This window comes from Miniopterus schreibersii, assembly GCF_964146895.1.
Source record: "Miniopterus schreibersii genome assembly, chromosome: 5".
NCBI classification, from domain to species: domain Eukaryota; kingdom Metazoa; phylum Chordata; class Mammalia; order Chiroptera; family Miniopteridae; genus Miniopterus; species Miniopterus schreibersii.
In genome coordinates, this window is record NC_138106.1 from 88,111,715 (window position 1) to 88,128,275 (window position 16,561).

Genomic DNA, 16,561 nt, shown 5'->3' on the forward strand with positions numbered 1-16,561 from the left:
GTTGGGTTCCAGCCCAACCTCCTCAGAGAAGCTGGCATTAGTAGTTATGGTCATCACTAACAAAACAATGCCTTCATTTTTAATTGGTATTCTTCCTTGTATAAATATCTCTTTCAGGAATCTAATGAAGAACAGTTATTGACAGTACAGGGTTTGGGAAATTTGGGAACCTTGGCTATTAGGATGACCAACTATCCTGGTTCACCTGTGAGTGCTAAAACCTGGAAAGTCTCTGATGAGTCAAGATGAGCTGGTCACCCCAGCTGAAATGCATCTTAAGGCCATCAAACCTCACATGTAAATTTATTCCTACTCTCTGTGCATCCTTGGGTATGTTACTAACCCTCTCTGAACCTTAACTCCCTCATCTGTAGAAGTGTTTTTATGAATATTAAATTAGATTAAACTTCTTAGCACATTTTCTAAGTATATAACACGTTGTGTGTTTCTATTTCACTTTCTTACTTTTATTGGTACAGCAGAATGTAAAGTGACATTCTGATAAGAAAACATAAACTAGAAGAAATTGAAATACTTTTCTGGGTGAAAGAACTGGAGAAGTTACCTCAGCCCTTCTCTCTTCTCAGCTGTTCATCCCGATGTTAAGTAGAGTCAGAATTGGACAACGGAATAGTGAATGTGTTCCCCTCCTGGAATAAGCCAGGGGCCACAGATTCAAATGACTGCAGGGGGCGCTGCAGGGAATGCGGACCAGTGAAATGGGATGCAGGGGACTGTGGCCAAGCAGCTCTGACGGAGGCTGCCCGGCTGAGCCCCAGCAGCTGTGGCCACACGGGAAAGAAGACCCACTGTGCCGATCTTACCAGTTTTTTTCTAGAAAAGCTGTGAGTATTATTTTTATTAGAAATATACTTAGTTGAGTATGTTGACATGAAATTTAGAACTTCTAAACAACAAAGTAAGAGCCCATCAAAATATTGTAAGGGCCTTTATGCTCTCACGGAGTCGCTTCGTTGCATAAGACGTGAAACTGGAAGTCCTAATAAGACAACACAAGACAGTTTATGCTACTGAGATGGAGTGCTCATTATTAAAGGGAACCAAAAGAATTAAAAGATCATCTCCCCTCACCCCGAAAAAGACATGACATTGCCAGGTTTGGAATCTGAGCTGTCTCCTAACTCGAACAGTTCAAGTCCAGACTTGTGGGGCTGCGAAGCGATGAAGGTAGAACCTGCTGGCAAAGCTAGTGAAGTGCTGCAAGCACTAGCGGACAGGTTTCAAAGCAGTCTGAATATTAGTCACCAAAGACACGCCTGCCCAAAAGGGCAGGATGTTAGAGAACATCTGCAGCCCAGTAAACACCCCCTGCTGAGCTCAGCCGGAGGAAGCCAGCTTGGGGAGCTGCAGAAGGCAAACAGGCTGACGCTGCAGAGCTGCGGCTGGGCCGCCAGCCTTCCTTGGCGGGTGGAGCGGCTGTCACGGAGCCCTGAGCTCCCAATGTGTCACGGGCCTGACCCCTAGCTTTTGGTGACAAGACCTTTTGAGGAGCATTTGGACTCGTCCTACTCACTTAATCACTTGTACTGTGTAAATTGAATATTACTTCTGTCACGTGTGGGGTCGCTAGATGATTAACACTCCTGACCTATAATAACGTCGTGACATGATGACAACCCCGTGCATCCCGGGACGTTTCTAATTGCGCTGCAAAACCACGGAGGCAAACAAATCATAGCGACTGCTAAGGAGGCAGCAGGGCCCGTCGAGTACCGCCTTGAACTTCTCGGGAAGCGCAAAAATATGAACCCGAACCGCTCCAGCCTGCCGGAGCTGAAGTCACTGCCATGGAGCCCGGGCCGTGGCTGCGCGGCCTCCCCTGCGGGGGAAGATGCCCCTCGGGGGCGGGACAGGGGCCTTCCCGCGCGCCAGGTTTCTGTGCTCCTGGATGTGTGAGCCGGAAGCCCTACAGAGAGAAACCCAAGCGTGACATTACTGAGGGCGGCTGCACCGTGTCTCCCTCCAGAGGTGCTGTTCCGCTTCTCTCCTTCCTCGACTTAACATGTCGAGCAGCACGGCCTGGAGATGGACACAATCTCTTCTTGTCCGTTTGCTTTCATTTATTCTCGCTAAGAGAAGAACAATTGATTCAGAGTTTGAATATTGCTCTTGTGACCGCCTGTTATATAAAGTCAAACAAAGAGACAGTCACATACTAAATTCTTTCTTGCTTTTCAATTTAAAAACAAAAATCCCTGTGAAGTCCTTTTAGCTCACACTAGAGCTGTCAATCCCCACAGGCTGGTAGGCTTAGGCTGGGGAGGAGAACCCCGTGTGAGTGAGGCTGAGCTTCAGGAACTGGCTTTTTGAACTTAGAAAATGTTGCTGACGTAAGGGGATCCGTCTTATTCTCTATGTACAATTCCCCAGTTATGCAGCTGGAAGAAGACTTGTTGGAACCGGTAAGATCAGAGGCTTGTCCCACGTGGAAGGTAATTTCATCGAAGGAAGTGCTCTCAGGCGGTGGGAGTCGGGCTGAAAGGCGCCCAGTGGAAAAGCGACGGGGCTGCTTTAAGGCAGAAGCAGGAAGCTGTAACCAGAAGCCGTGTGAACCGGCGGGCTCCCTCCCCAGGGCCCCAGCCTGTTTACTCCGCCGTCGGGCGCCGGCAGCCCACCGACAGCCCTCCCCAGGTGCCACCGGCTGAGCGGGATGGAGCAGCCGCACCGGCTCCGGGCGGGGCAGGGGGAGGACCGGTTCCAGCACCAGGGGGCCGTGGAGCTGCTGGTCTTCAACTTTCTGCTCATCCTGACCATTCTCACCATCTGGCTGTTTAAAAACCATCGCTTTCGCTTCTTGCATGAGACCGGAGGGGCGATGCTGTACGGTGAGTGGGGACCCTGCAGGGCTGGTGGGAAACCTGTCGCTGGGAACCTGGGGACCCCTGCGCAGGGGCCGAGTGGAAGCTGGGGGAAGCCGGGGAGTCAGCCTGGTGGAAGGCGCTGCGCGTAACGGGGGCGCCTCTGCAGGCGAGCTGCTGACAGTTGCCTTGTTGCCCAGAGTGTCACCGACCTGTTCTCAGGCGGCACCTGGCGAGTCTGTGACAGATGCGGGGCCTCTGTCACGTGCGGAGTCAGACCTGGAGCTCTCTGTAACGTTAGACCTGGGAAGGATGCCTGCAGGCACAGGAGGGACCGGGGGCATTAGAAAGTTCTAGACTAACATCACAAAAATGTCTGGAGTAAATCCCCTTAAGTCAACAAGTTTCAAAAAGAAAACTTGCAGAAACGCACCCCACCCACCTATTGCAATACTGTGTCCCAATCCATTTTAATTATATGTTCTACCTTCTGATACACAAGAGTTTCCTTATGCAGTGCTTTTTATTTCTTAGCCTGGTTTCAGACCTTCTAATTGGTCACTATTGGTATTTTTTGCGGGGAGGATGCACTTGTTTAACACCTTCAACCCTCAAAGTGCTGCTCTTCCTGTGTAATTTACATGTCATTCATTTCCGAGTAAAATGTGACAGATTGTCTAGGCTATACACTCATCCTTTAAAGTGAAATCCAAGGCACCAGTGGTTTAGACACTGACCTCACAGGAAAGGAACTCTGAACACAATGGAAACCGGAGCAGCACTGCCATGATTCACAGCAAAGAATATGCTTTTACACACTCTGCTTCCATCGTTTTGGAAGTCGCGAAGCCTGAGGTTCAGGGGACGGGATCAGTGCGCGGTTTACATGCTAACCCAGCGGTGTCCCGATAAGAAGGAGGCTGTCAAGATCAGAGACCGTAAGAAATGCGGCGGCCTCAGAGTGAGAGCCTGTGGCAGGCGGCTGAGCTCAGGCTGAGCAGTGCGGCTCCTGACGTGCTGAGCCCCTCAGGGTGCAAAGTTAAGTCACACAGCAAAGGTCTCCCTTGAAGGGGGGCAGCCCCCATCAGGTCGAAGAGAAACAGTCAAACAGAAAGAAAGCGATGTTGTCAGATGTCAAGCCCAAGGTTCTAGGCACTGGCCCTTCTCCATCATCAATGCAGAATCTTTCTCTTAACTCGGCTAATAAATAATCAGTGAGGATATGGGATGTAATATGAGGGGCCAGAAACAATGTGTTTCTAGGCATTAAATTAAAAGGCTATACAAAGTTTAGCAAAACAACACAGATTTTGAAATTACGAATGTTTATTATAGAGAAAGATTTCTTCCTGGCCCTGAATTTGAACTATGACTTATTTACCAATTTCAACTTATCCATGATAGAGATACTGTTGTGTGAAACTTTTGATTAAATTTGGTGACTTATTAAAATAAAAGTATACTTTGTACTCACAACAAATAAATGTAACTTTTATTTTGAACCTGAAAATGTCCAGATTATCTTTAACCTTCAAAAACTCCACGAAATACTTCTAAATTGTGGTTGAAGTGATAACATGTTAGCACAGTGCACTGTAGTTGAAATAGTATTTCTCTCTAGGTTTCGTATTGTTAAGGCAGTTTGGACTTAAAGTTTATGAGAGTGAGATTAAGTTGAACTGTCTGATTTCTACCCTTTCAGAATTTATTTTATGCAAAAATTATTGAAAGCAATTTCTAAAACAGAGCAATGTGAAGGCTTATAAAATTGTGGAGACATTACTATTCCACTACTAGAATTGTGATTATTTTTGAGTTATCTTGAGCCATATTAATCAATGAAAATACTTTTATTTTAGTGCTGTTTGATGTGTTTGTTGGCATAGAATTAAAGTTGTTGGAATGTAAGGGGATCTTAGAGGGTATCTTCTCCAGCTCTTACTATACAGAGGAAGAAACTGAATCTCAAAGAAGTAAAGTAACTTCCCCAAACTTAATAGCCACTCATGTCAGAGTCCATGCATGTGCTTTTCTCATCCAAGTATCTAATCAGGTTCCTGCTCATCTTTAAAGCGCTCTCACCAATCGCCTCTGAAAATAGCCCATCTGGACGGCATTAGTGACTTCTCATAGTTCTTTAGGGATGACCTAAGTGTTATATCTCAAAGCTTGTTAGGGACTTTCTGTCAGTGATGTAACAAAATAGCGAAACTGCAACAGAGGAGCAAGAGGGGACTTTCTAATAAACACTTTTAAATGATAAGGGGAAAGGAGATGCCAAGTGAAAACTGCTCAGTAGCTAAAGGGATTTGAAATTCACAGCCTGGGAAGTAGCCTTAGAGAGCGTATGTGCAACACCCTTTCTCAGGAGAGAAAACAAAGACTTACAGAGGTAAAGGTTAGGTAATTAGCTGCTGAGCTGGGATTCAACCTCCATCTCCAAGAGATGCCAAAGGTATTTCACAATGAGTCGATTCTCTCAGTGATCATCCTGGAGAGGGAAGGTGCTGTGAGCCCCAGACGCACCCTCACGTCGCTGTCAGGGTTGGTGAGACGGATCCCATTTTCTAGGAGGCCCAAGAGTGAAGCGGCAGAATAAGACCCTACAGGCCCCTGCCTCTTCCAGATGGAACTCGTGGTTCTTGCTGGAGTCCCTCCAGGGTCATGGTGATAACCCACAGGGAAGGAAAGAAACAAAACTGTAGTTAAAATGTAAACTTAAAGAGTTTTAAAGGAGACGAACATTTGAGAGCTAACTGCCCCTCTGTCGTCTCCATCCTACAGATAGGTTTGCTGGTGATGAAACATCTTCTAAGCCTTTGCGATGCTGTACCCAATGCTTGCCAGTGAAGGTGGCTAGGAGACCCTCTGCTGGAATCAATGCTGTTCTTGCTCTCACCAGCTTTGTGTATAATGTGTCACTTTCCTCTGTATTAAGAACCATAGCTGTGTTTCTAAAACACCAAATTTCATGTAATATTCAGCCCAGCTGCCGTCTGCCTTCCTGCTGGGATTGGTTGGTATGTTCCAAATATCCTTTAGAAGACATAATAGATATTGGTGCATTTTATCAGTATGCGGGAGAATCCAATTAAAACATTCTAGGGAGTTGGGCCTCAGGAAGTGAGCAGTTAAAGTAAAATGAGAGAAAACTGATCAAACGTAACACTTAACTGCTCTTTTGCTTATTGTTAGAAACAATTTCCAAGTTGTTAACCTTAAAATACTGTATATATTGTTTGATTCCACTATTCTTTGGAGATAAATCTGCTACTCCAAATACAAATAATCCACTATATGAAAAATAACTTTTCTCTTGGTATTAGGAGCCACCGGATGCTTTTAAAAATTAGTGGCAACATTCTAACAATATTTTTGCTTCACCAGGAGCAGTAATGGGTAATTGTGACTCATGACATTCTCTGGCTCTCATTATTTCAAATTGGAAGGATAAGAGTCTGTAACTGGTTTGAAATACACGCCATGGTGATAGTCATTGAAATTGGACTAAAAGCTTAAATGACTATTAATGGTCCAAATATTGATTAACAGCAGCTGATGCACTTAGTGCTGTTCACTTAGGGCCCATATCCCCTGCTCCTGCTCATAAAAGAAAAATTGCCCCTGTGTCCTGATAGCACTAAGAGCTCCATTACACATCTCTGTGGGCTCCCACACTTCATAGGGCATTCACACTGCCCTGCGCTTGAGGGCTGAACAGAGCAACTGAAACCTCTTAGAATTCCCCCTCTGGCTTCATGGCCTTGCAATGCATGGCACAGCCTCTGAACTCATGTGGAAATTTTGTTCAGTATTTAGTGGGCAGAAGTGAAATTTTAAGTCACAAAGTTTAGATTTTTAATTCATTAAACCATGTCATATTAAACTATGAAATTATGTCTGAATCTTAAGAATATACTCACTACTGTAATAAGGCCAATTTAGTTCACTCAGCAGCATGTTTTTCAAAGTTTAGAGAAAATATAGTTATGTCGTGAATCAGAGAGGGTTAAAAGCTATCTTTCTTTTTTTCTTTTTTTAAATATATCTTTATTGATTTCAGACAGAGGAAAGGAAAGGGAGAGAGAGATAGAAACATCAATGATGAGAGTCATTGATCGGCTGCAGCCCGCAACCCAGGCCTGTGCCCTGACCGGGAATCGAACCCCGATCGCCTGGATCCTACGTCGATGCCCAACCGCTGAGCCACACCCGGCCGGGCAAAAACTATCTTTCTTAAACAATGATAAGGCATCAGTTTTATTAGCACTGCTCGGAGGGGCCTCAGGATAAAATGGGCTGTTGGACGCAGTGTGGCTCCGCCCGGCTGTCCCTGTTTTCTGCCCAGTCCAGCCCTGCCCTGCTGACTGCCAGGCCCCTGGGACAGGCTCAGGCCACTGCCCGGCCTTCCCTGCCTGGGAGGCCCTTCCCCAGGTGTTTTACTGTTTCAGATGTAGCAGCTTCGTGGAGAAAGCACTGGATCCTCTCAGGAATCTGAGTTTTTAAATCCTGATGAATTTTTTTCCTGAGTTAAGCGCATTACTTTGTGCAAGTGACTTACCTCTGGTCTTACTTTTCTCATCTGTAAAATGAGGGAGAAAGGAGATAGATATTACTAAGCTCCCTTTCAGCTGCAAAAGTCTTTCAAAATTCAGACCAAGATTGCCTTCAGCCCAGACATCTATGTCTCAGCCACCCCAATCCAGCCAGTTTCCTCCCAGAACCCTGTGGGCACGACGCCCAGCCCCTGCTCCCAGCCAGGGTCTTGGCCAGTGTCATTCACCACTGTCACTCTCCTGGTCCCACTCTGCTTCCGGAAGGGGCATGTGGTACACACTGCTGAGTTTTTCTCAAAGGTGAGGAGAGCAAGTCACACCACGGGAGTGGTGAGGACTATCCGAGGGCTCAGGGCTTGGTGGACGCCTGGCACACGAAGATCAGAGTGACTCTGGTTTAATTTGGAGGATGCTGCAGGAAAGTCATGAGGGTAAGAGCCCACTGATCTCACTTGCCCTCCTTTTTGGTATAAAGAGCTTGGTTGGAAGGAGGTGCAGAGTTCAGGGCAGGCTTCCCATGCTGTGCAGTGTTAGCCAAAGAGAGGCTGGAAAGGTGGGAAATCAGCGGCACATCCCCAGTAGGTTTCCAGAGGTGAATTTTAAGAACAGAGCCTCCTATCTATTCTTCTGGGCTCCTGTGTCCCTAAGGAGCCACAGAGGGGGCCCTTTGAGCAGTTGGCTGTGAGGTGTCTGAGGGTCCCTCTCAGCTCTAAAGCAGATGGCTGCTCATCACAGCGATGAGCTCATGCCTCAGACTATTTGCAGAGGTTATGTAGAGTCTAAACTGAGCTCAAGGTGTACGGTAGGGAAGTGGGGACACGGCGAACTCATGTTTGCCAAACATCTAGCAAATCAAAATAGTGTATACTACTACTAATAATTGCTAACAGACAGCATTGAGGGTGGGAGCTTTGCTGTCACAAGTGCTCTACATATGCCAACTCATTTAATCCTCACAGCAACCATTTCTAGTGGGGAAACTGAAGCACCAAAAATTTAAGTAACTTGCCTAAGGTCACAGACCTTCTCAATGCGCGGCTGGGACTCAGACTTGGAGGCTTGGCTGTATGTGGCCAGCGGCGTCAGGCGCCCGGCTGTGTGTGCATGCCTGTGCGTTTGGGGGAGGTATTACCACTTTCATGGTACAAATGAGGAAGCTGACACTCAGAGCCAAAAAGTGACTTGCTATTAGCCAAGAAGGCCGAGCGTCCAACCCAGGACAATGAACCCACATTCTCTCTGCCAGGTGCTGGTGCCTTGGAAGTTTCCAGAGGAAGAGTTTGAGATATCTAATCACGGTGTCCTTACTGCTAATACTCACTCTATCCATGCTCAGTGTGCACGATGCCTTTAGTTTGCACATAAGGACATGGAAACTTCGGACATTTACGGTTGGCCAGGGTTCTGCAGAATAATTGGCAAAAACACCAGGTTTGACAGACAGCCTGTGCTCTCAAATGTTGGCCATATGTCCTCTCACCAGCGTCTGCTTGTGAAATGTAACTCTCTCAGGAGTCGGAACAGGGGAAGGCTGGGGAAGGCGGGGGGTTAGGTTGTTATCCTGTCCCTCCCAGAAAGCCCAGGGGGAACCCAGCCTGCTGAGCGCCTGGTTGAAATGCTGGGGAGAGGGACGTGGCTGACCGGCAGCCCCTGCTCCCACGTGACGAGCCCACAGTCATGCTGGGCTTACAGCAGTGGCCAGAATGGGAGTGGAAGGTGCTATAAACAGTTTGAGAAGGGAAAGTCTTGTTCATGTGCATCCTGCACTGTAGGCTTTCATCACATGTTAGTGCCATTCAGTTGGGTTTGGGGGAGAGACTGAAGGTGGACTCATCACGCCCCTGGGCTCTCCCAGCGTTGCGCAGCCTGCGGGGCTAAGCCTGGGCTGGCTGGGCACTGACGTGCTCCTCACTGGCACGGCGCGCAGATTGGTGGGAGCCCTGGTCCCTCCCTACTTTGCTCTTTGCAATACTTTGTAGTGTTTCCAACTCTGGTTTGAGAAAAAATAGACTGTTTTGTGTAAATATTATAAAGCATGAAATAATTTTGTTTTAGTCAGTATGTATCTAGTTAGAGAACTTTATATATTCCTTCTGTAGACTTCTTAAGAGGGTTGCAAGGAAGAGTGTTAGATTATGTAGAAGTTGGTGGTGAAATCATTTCTGGAGAAGTTGTCCATAATGCTATGCTAGTAATCCCAGAGTCCTGGGAAATGTGTGTGTGTTTGTGTATGCTGTGTTTCGTGTCTGTGTATGTTTCTGTGCATGCAGGTGTGCGTGTGTGTGTTGTCCTGCAATAAGGACAGGAACGAACATTGGACACCCCACTGTGGTGGAAGTTCCAATGTTGGGACTTTCTGTCATTTCCACATGTGTCTGTCCTAGGAGAAGATAAAGGCTGTAACGGAGACATCCCCAGGTGGAGCAGCCCCGTGGACCACTTTCCACCGGGGAATACCATGGGACCCTCTTGCTGGCAGGCACTCCAGACCTGCTCCGAAACCCTTACGGGACTCTTTCCCTCACCAAAACCAGTGGACAGTGAGCCAGCAGAGAGCAATAAACTGTGTCCTCTTATAGCAACACCCACACTTCCCTCTAGTCCTGTGACTTTAGAAGGTTGGTGGGAGGGCAGAGAAGAGCAAAAGACCTAACCAAGCAGATGGTATTGAAGGGGACATGTTAGGAAATGCACTCAGCATTGGAAGTTCAAATCCATATCATCTCGCTACGCCAGCTAAGCGACAAAGCTTGATGAGATGGGCAGGTGGGTAATGTCAAGTAGAAAGTTAAAAATTGTGGCGACGCCTCTTGAAGACGAAGATTTGTGGCCACTGGCGAGGAGTTAGATGCTGGCGCTGAGCGGCTTGCTAAGGATGTTTATTACACTGTTTCCTTCTTCACCCGCATTTGAAGCCCCCGTTCATATTCTTCTATCTGCATGACTGAAGCAACATCACAGATTCCCTGCCCTAAAGAGCCCCCCACTGTAAAAGTGCAGCTCGTGCCAAAGGACACTGTTCCTTGGGCTTTACTTGATTGCTGTCACCTCGAAACTCCTCTCCTCACCTCCTTTGCTGGGTTCTTCCTCACATAAGTAGAAATGTTTCTAACGTGAACTTCCCCTCCATGTCCTCGCCGCACTGCCGTTCTCTTTTTTCCTTCAGATAATTGTCTCCAAATGCAGTTTCCTCTGCTACAAAACATAGCAAATCTGCTGGCCAGCTAAGAACTCACTCAGTTTTTCCACAAGATCTTCTGGCCAACACTTTCCCTTCTTGGACACCCTCCGTTCTTCAGCTGTGCGGGCCCTTGATCTCAGCCGCTGCGTCAGCCACGCCTAACTGCTTGGCGTGCCGCATTCGCGCTGAGCTCAATAACTTCCACAGACTTCTCCCTAGACAGTCCATGCCCTGTCCTCTCCTGGCGAACTCCTACCCATCCTTAAGAACCTCCTCTGTGACGCCTTCCCTAACACTTTGGTGGGTGGAGGATTGGTCTCTCCTTTAGGGCTCCTTAGGACTTTGCACAATCACTTGTTAAAAAAAATAAAAATGTTTTATCTGTTAGATGCATTCAGCTGATAGTAACAGAAACCCTGACTAAAAAAGGCTTGGCGATACGGGCACCTATTGTCTCGCGTAACCAGAAGTCCAGAGAAGAGCGGCGTTCGGGCTGGCGGGTCCCAGCCTGCTCTTGTCCTCGGCGCCAGGCCCTCTCCTTCCTCGGCTCTGCCGTGCTCAGGCGACTTCAGCGTCGGGCTGGAGGGAGATGGGTCATCCCGGGGAAGAAGCCAGTCACCTCTCCTGTCTCCCTTAGGATGTCAAAACTTTTCTAAGCTCCCTGCTCAGTTCCCTTGACTTCTATTGACTGGGACTGGGTCACATGCTCTTGTAGAACCAGTTACCTGGGGGAATGGGGACACCCGTTAGCTGGAAGGGGGTCCACTTACCACAGGCACGTGGGGAGGGCTGGGGAGCTGACAGGCCTGGGCTTTGGTGGGAAAAGGGGGATGGATGCTGGGTGGCCACCCATGGGGTCTGATACACTTCGGAAGTCGAAACGTAACGTTGTTAGTTTGAGGGTTCACCTTCTCGTTTGTAAGGGAGAACACCTCACTCATCTAGCGTCTGCTTGGCAGCCACTGGGCGCGCAGAGCGCAAGAACTGCAAGACGCGGGTCTTCGACAGTCCTCACGTATTAACTCCACTGGCAGTAGGGAGCCTCCTAAAGTCTCCCCAATATCAGGTGGCATTTAAATCCAACCCGCGAAGAGTCTGATTGGCTAAGCGGTTCAGTGGGGAGCCCGGCTCCCGCAGGAAGAGCGTGTGAAGGGAGAGCCCAGAGTGCGCCACAGCAGTGCCCGTGTGCGGCAGGGTCTGCTCACCAGTTCTGAACATAGCCAGGGATTTTAACACTTTGTGTTTTAAAAACTGTCCCTTTGGGAAAACGCTTGGCATCCTGTGGAATGGCTGTTGGTCTTACGAGGACGTGGCTGAGCTGCAGGCTCACTGTAGGAGGAGGCTTAGGAGACACGGCTTCTACCTGAGTCTTACTGGAAATCGGATCACAGGATTGGGCAAGAGGCAAAGGGCTGGCGGCATTTTCATATTTTAGGATCAAGGCGGCATTTTATTCCTTTTTATAACTCCCACAGTCCTAGAGCAGCGCCCTGTGTGTTACGTGGCCTGAAAGCCTACGGGGGGCGAGTGTTTTCCTCGTATTTTCAATGTGGTGATGAAGTGAGAGCCAGTACAGGAGACAGGGCGCGTATTTCTCTTTGCTTCCCGCTTACAGTGCTCGCCAGGCTGTTTCCCCTCCCTGCCCCTGCTCCCTCCTGTCCCAGAAACGGCGCCCTGCGCGGCCTGCCAGGCATCTGCTGGGGAGCTGGGTGCAAGCTCTGCCGCAACAACAGCATCAGAGCCTTGGGTGTGATGTTTCTTCCAAGTAGCTTTTTTAAACGTTGGTCACTGACCGACTACACACATTTGGAGGATCCCTTTCTTCTGGACTCCAAGGGAGTTCGTGGACTCAGAGGAAGCTGGGTTCTAATTCTGCTGAAAGTGTTTAGCTTTTCTCGAGGAAAGAGATGAAGAATAGCACAGAGTCTGCCCCAAGCAGCCTCATTGTCTCTGGGGAGACAAAGCCAGGTCTGCCCAGCAAAGCTAAACAATAAATCTGTAAAACTGGGCCATAGGGGAGTGGTTCCAACCGTGAGGGTCTGAGGACCCAGCATGGGGGGGCTCAGGCAAGGCTGTGTCAGAGGCGACCCCACAGGCGGGACCTGAGATGGAGTCTGCTGGATGGGGGTGCGTCAGGGAGGAGGTCTGCTGTCCAGGCCTCATCCCAGGGCTGTGTGCTCTTCGGGGCAGGTTGGGGTTCCCCAGAGGGCAGGTCCACACTACTGCTATCCCAGTTGCCCAGATGTCCAAACTGGTGGGGCAAAGGATGCATCTGGACTGGAGTTTCTGCCTAGAGAAGGTGATGCCACCAGCCGGCCTGGGAAAGAGCTTGGTGAAGGGCACGCTCCTGGGGTGCGCAGCCTGGGACCCTGCTGCGCAGGCTGTGCCGGGGCTGGGACCCGGCTGCGCAGGCGGTGCCGGGGGTGTTGCTTTGCAGGACAGGCTTCTCCTTTTCTCCTGGGCATGTAGGGTCCTGATTCGTGACTTTCCACTGAGAGTGGTGGTGTGTGTCCCCAGCCATGGGAGCCAGTCTCTTCTTTCCCTCTTCCAAGCAATTGGAACTTTTTCTTGACCCTGCAGCTCTGTGTGATAAAAGCAACCGTTTCCTAGCATTTTCTTCTTCACACTCATGTCAGCAGGTGGCTAAAGCCCTGAGTGGATGGGCCACTGTCAAGAGCACTGTGAGGCCCTTTGGGTAGGTGTCTGGTCTGTGACATCAGGGTTGTTCGGGTTCATGCCACTGAAGCAGGGGCACAAAGAAGGGTGCCTGTGAGGCGCCGGTTTCCCCACTGGCCTGCAGACGCCGCCAAGATGATGGATGGTGAAGCTAAACCCTTGGGGCTGGAGAGAGGCAAGGCTGGAGCGTTTCTGCCTACTGTGTTAATTTGGATCCTCTGAGAAGCAGACACTGGGAAGAGATTCCTTGTGCAAAAGACTTGGGCTTCAAGCCTGTGGATGCTGGGACAGCTGTCCCACCCGTGTGCAGCCCCAGCCCCTCTGGAGAGAGAAAGAGAGGAGGCAGGTGAGAGGAGGTTTAGGCTGCAGGGCAATTCTAAGAAAGCTGTGGCAGGGCCAACTGGGCAACCTTGAGCCATGGGGCCCTTCAGAGGAGCCCTGTCTCCCTGTCTTAGCACCCTACTCGGAGTCTTTGGCCTCCCAGTCTGAACACCCTGCTGACTCAGTCTTTGGCTTCGCTCTCTTAGGGCCCTGCTTGGAGTCTTTGGTTGGCCTCAGCATGGAATGGGCATGGATTTCCAGAGGCCAGGAGCTGAGACCATTGTCAGCTGCACTCCCCACAGAGGGAGATCCATCTGACAGGTGCGTTTTCATGGCCATTGCGTCAGGTCACCCCGGCAGCAAGCAGCTTACTGCATTTACCCCAGAGTAGCTCTTCTTGAAGGCTGGGGCCTGAGTGGTGCAGAGGGCAGGCAGGGCCATCCAGATGTTGAGGCCGTGCATGGATTTAGCCATAGGGGCCTGGGCACAGGCACTGGTTATTAAGACAAACACTTGTTTTCCCTGCTTGGGGTAAAAGTGGAGCTTCATGTGTGCTTGTCATTGCATTGAAGGCATATTGTAGAATCAGTGGCTCACCTGTGGGGCTTTGGAGTGGCACTAATGCAGGACCTTCCCTGCAGTCCCCATGCAGGCAGTGTCTCCCACCACCCTTCACATCCACTCGGTGGAGAGCAGAGTCACGGTGCCAGCCACAGCGCCTGCCGGGCAACCGAGAGCACGGACCCTCGCAGGCAGAGGGTGGGAGAGTGATGTTCTCACGCAGTGCCTGAGCCAAGCGCAGGGGGTGTAGGTGACATGTCACCCTTGTCCATCCTGGCTGGTTCCCACGTAGTCCCCGGGGCGGATCAAGCACTCACGCGCTTATACAGCCATCGCTTCCTTCTCTTGCTGGCAAAGGTGAAGATGGGACATTTCTCGGTACTGAGGGGGTGAGGGCCAAACACGGAAAAATATGTGAAGTAAAATAGTCCTGCAGGAAGCCTGTTTTCATGCTTACCTCGCCTCCAATTCCTTCTCCACATGGGGCCCCTGTGACACTTCTCATGTTAAGATCTGGTTGTTCCGCTCCCCTGCCTGAAACCTTCCAGTGGTCCCATGTTGCCCGGGTTAAAGCTGACCGCTCTTACGTGACAGGGGAGCCTCTCTGACCGGGCCCGCCTTGGGCTGCAGTTGAGCGTCCCCTCTCCTCCTCCCCCCATTCCTCCTCACTGCTCTACTGACTCCCTCAACCCACCAGCTATTTTAAGTCCCTCTGTGTTTATGTGTTATCTTAGGTTAGCCTAGCAACTGTTAACACGGAAACACTGGCATTTCAGTGACTATGCAGCAGGAGGTAACTTGTCACTCACACTACAGTCCAGTGCAGGTGCTCCTGGTTCCCGCCTGGGTCTCAGGGCAGGTGCCTTTGTTGTCTCCCCATTCATCTGATACATGAGAAAAGAGAAGGGAGAAAACACCCGACTGCTTCAGTTTGGTGGCCCAGAAGTGGCACATATCACTTTGCTTATATTCCATTGTTGAGAACCCGCCAGATGCAACACAGCCAGGAGACGATCTCTGGCTGAGCAGTCACTTCTCAGCAGCTACTCCGCAGACCGGAGAACATAAACCTTAGGGACTCCCAGCTGCTCCTGCTGTTACTCGCACGCCACCACCCACAGGTGTAGCCTGCCTCCCAACTCCTTCCCTTCCTCGGCTCATCTGGACAAATCTATGTGGCCTTTTAAGATTCATCTAAAGCTCTGCATCCCTCAAAAGGCTTTGGAGGACCTCCACTCTACACTCACATAACACAGAGCTCAGCAGCTGTCATCGCACACACCACATTGTATCACGGCTGCTGCTTATGTTTGGTTCTTCATTTTACAAACCTGAGCTCATGTAGGCTGTATTTTTATTTTAAATCAGTAAATGTCTGGCACAAAATATGCACCCACAAATATTTTACTAAATAAGTGAAAGGATATCGGAGGACTAGATTCACAGGAGTGTGGTGAGGCACCTAACATTGGGTGTTTAGAGACTGAACTTTATCTTAAAAGAGTAGATTTATGTTAACACAGGTACGTCGATCCTAATTTTAAACTGGGGACTGTGTAGGCCTCTGCAGCTTCTTCTCTTGTGAAATCCCTCATGTTAAGAGCATGCAGTGGTCAGATCGCCACACGCTCCTCACAGAGTTTATGCGCGTAAATGTCAAGGGCCGCAATGGCTTCGACTCTTCGACTCTTCACTGAAAGGAATGTTACTCCAGTAGAATGCCTTTGGCTGCAAGTAAGCTGAAACTTGAGTCAGAATTGTTTGAAAAATTAGAGAATGTACTTGTCACATAGCAAGAAGTATAGAATGAGGGCAGCTCCAGGATAGGTTGACCCAGTGGCTCAGTTAAGGCACCAGGACCTGGGTTCTGTCTGTATCTCTCTCTTACCTTCCTCAGTGTGTATTTACTGTGTCCTTGGACTGGATCCCCTTAAGGTCCCAGATATCTGCCAACAAAAAGTGGGGAAATATATTGTGTTGGTTGTGTGGAGGGAGAAAACAAGTACCCCTCTCCCCCTACATGTAAGCGCTTCTTTTTAGTCTGATGGGACTGTCTTACTATCCTGATCTGCAGACTAGAGCCTTTGCCTAGGGGAATTCCATCTCTAACTGGTTAGGTTACTCAGTGTCTGTCTCACAGCGAAGGCTTTCTAAAAGCACTTGGGTGCATAGAAGAGATGGGTAGCTCTTCTCTCCAAAATTCATGGGTCCATTAGGAAGAAAAAAAAGGTGGGGGAATATATGCTGGATATTCAAGCAGTGATGTTCATCACAGATATTTTAACAATACGATCTGTTGAACTGGTATCAATGGAAGAATGAACAATTGTCCAAGCCAGGCAACACCCCAATTCTCTCTCCTGCCACTTATACTAGTTCCAAATCTCATATTTAGAAGCATCCAATAGTGAACATTTTAGACTGTGCTACTCAAGTGCAATTATTTA

General features: G+C 49.2%; 1 protein-coding gene across 1 annotated transcript in view; it reads left to right on the plus strand.

The window, feature by feature from the left end:
• The first annotated feature begins 2,534 nt into the window (after window positions 1–2,534).
• SLC9A9 (solute carrier family 9 member A9) overlaps window positions 2,535–16,561 on the plus strand; it is a 485,438-nt gene continuing 471,411 nt past the window's right edge. The window contains exon 1 of the mRNA XM_081137930.1: window positions 2,535–2,846. Within this exon, the coding sequence (XP_080994056.1) occupies window positions 2,672–2,846 (175 nt within the window). The 5' untranslated portion in view covers window positions 2,535–2,671. The remainder of the gene's footprint in view (window positions 2,847–16,561) is intronic.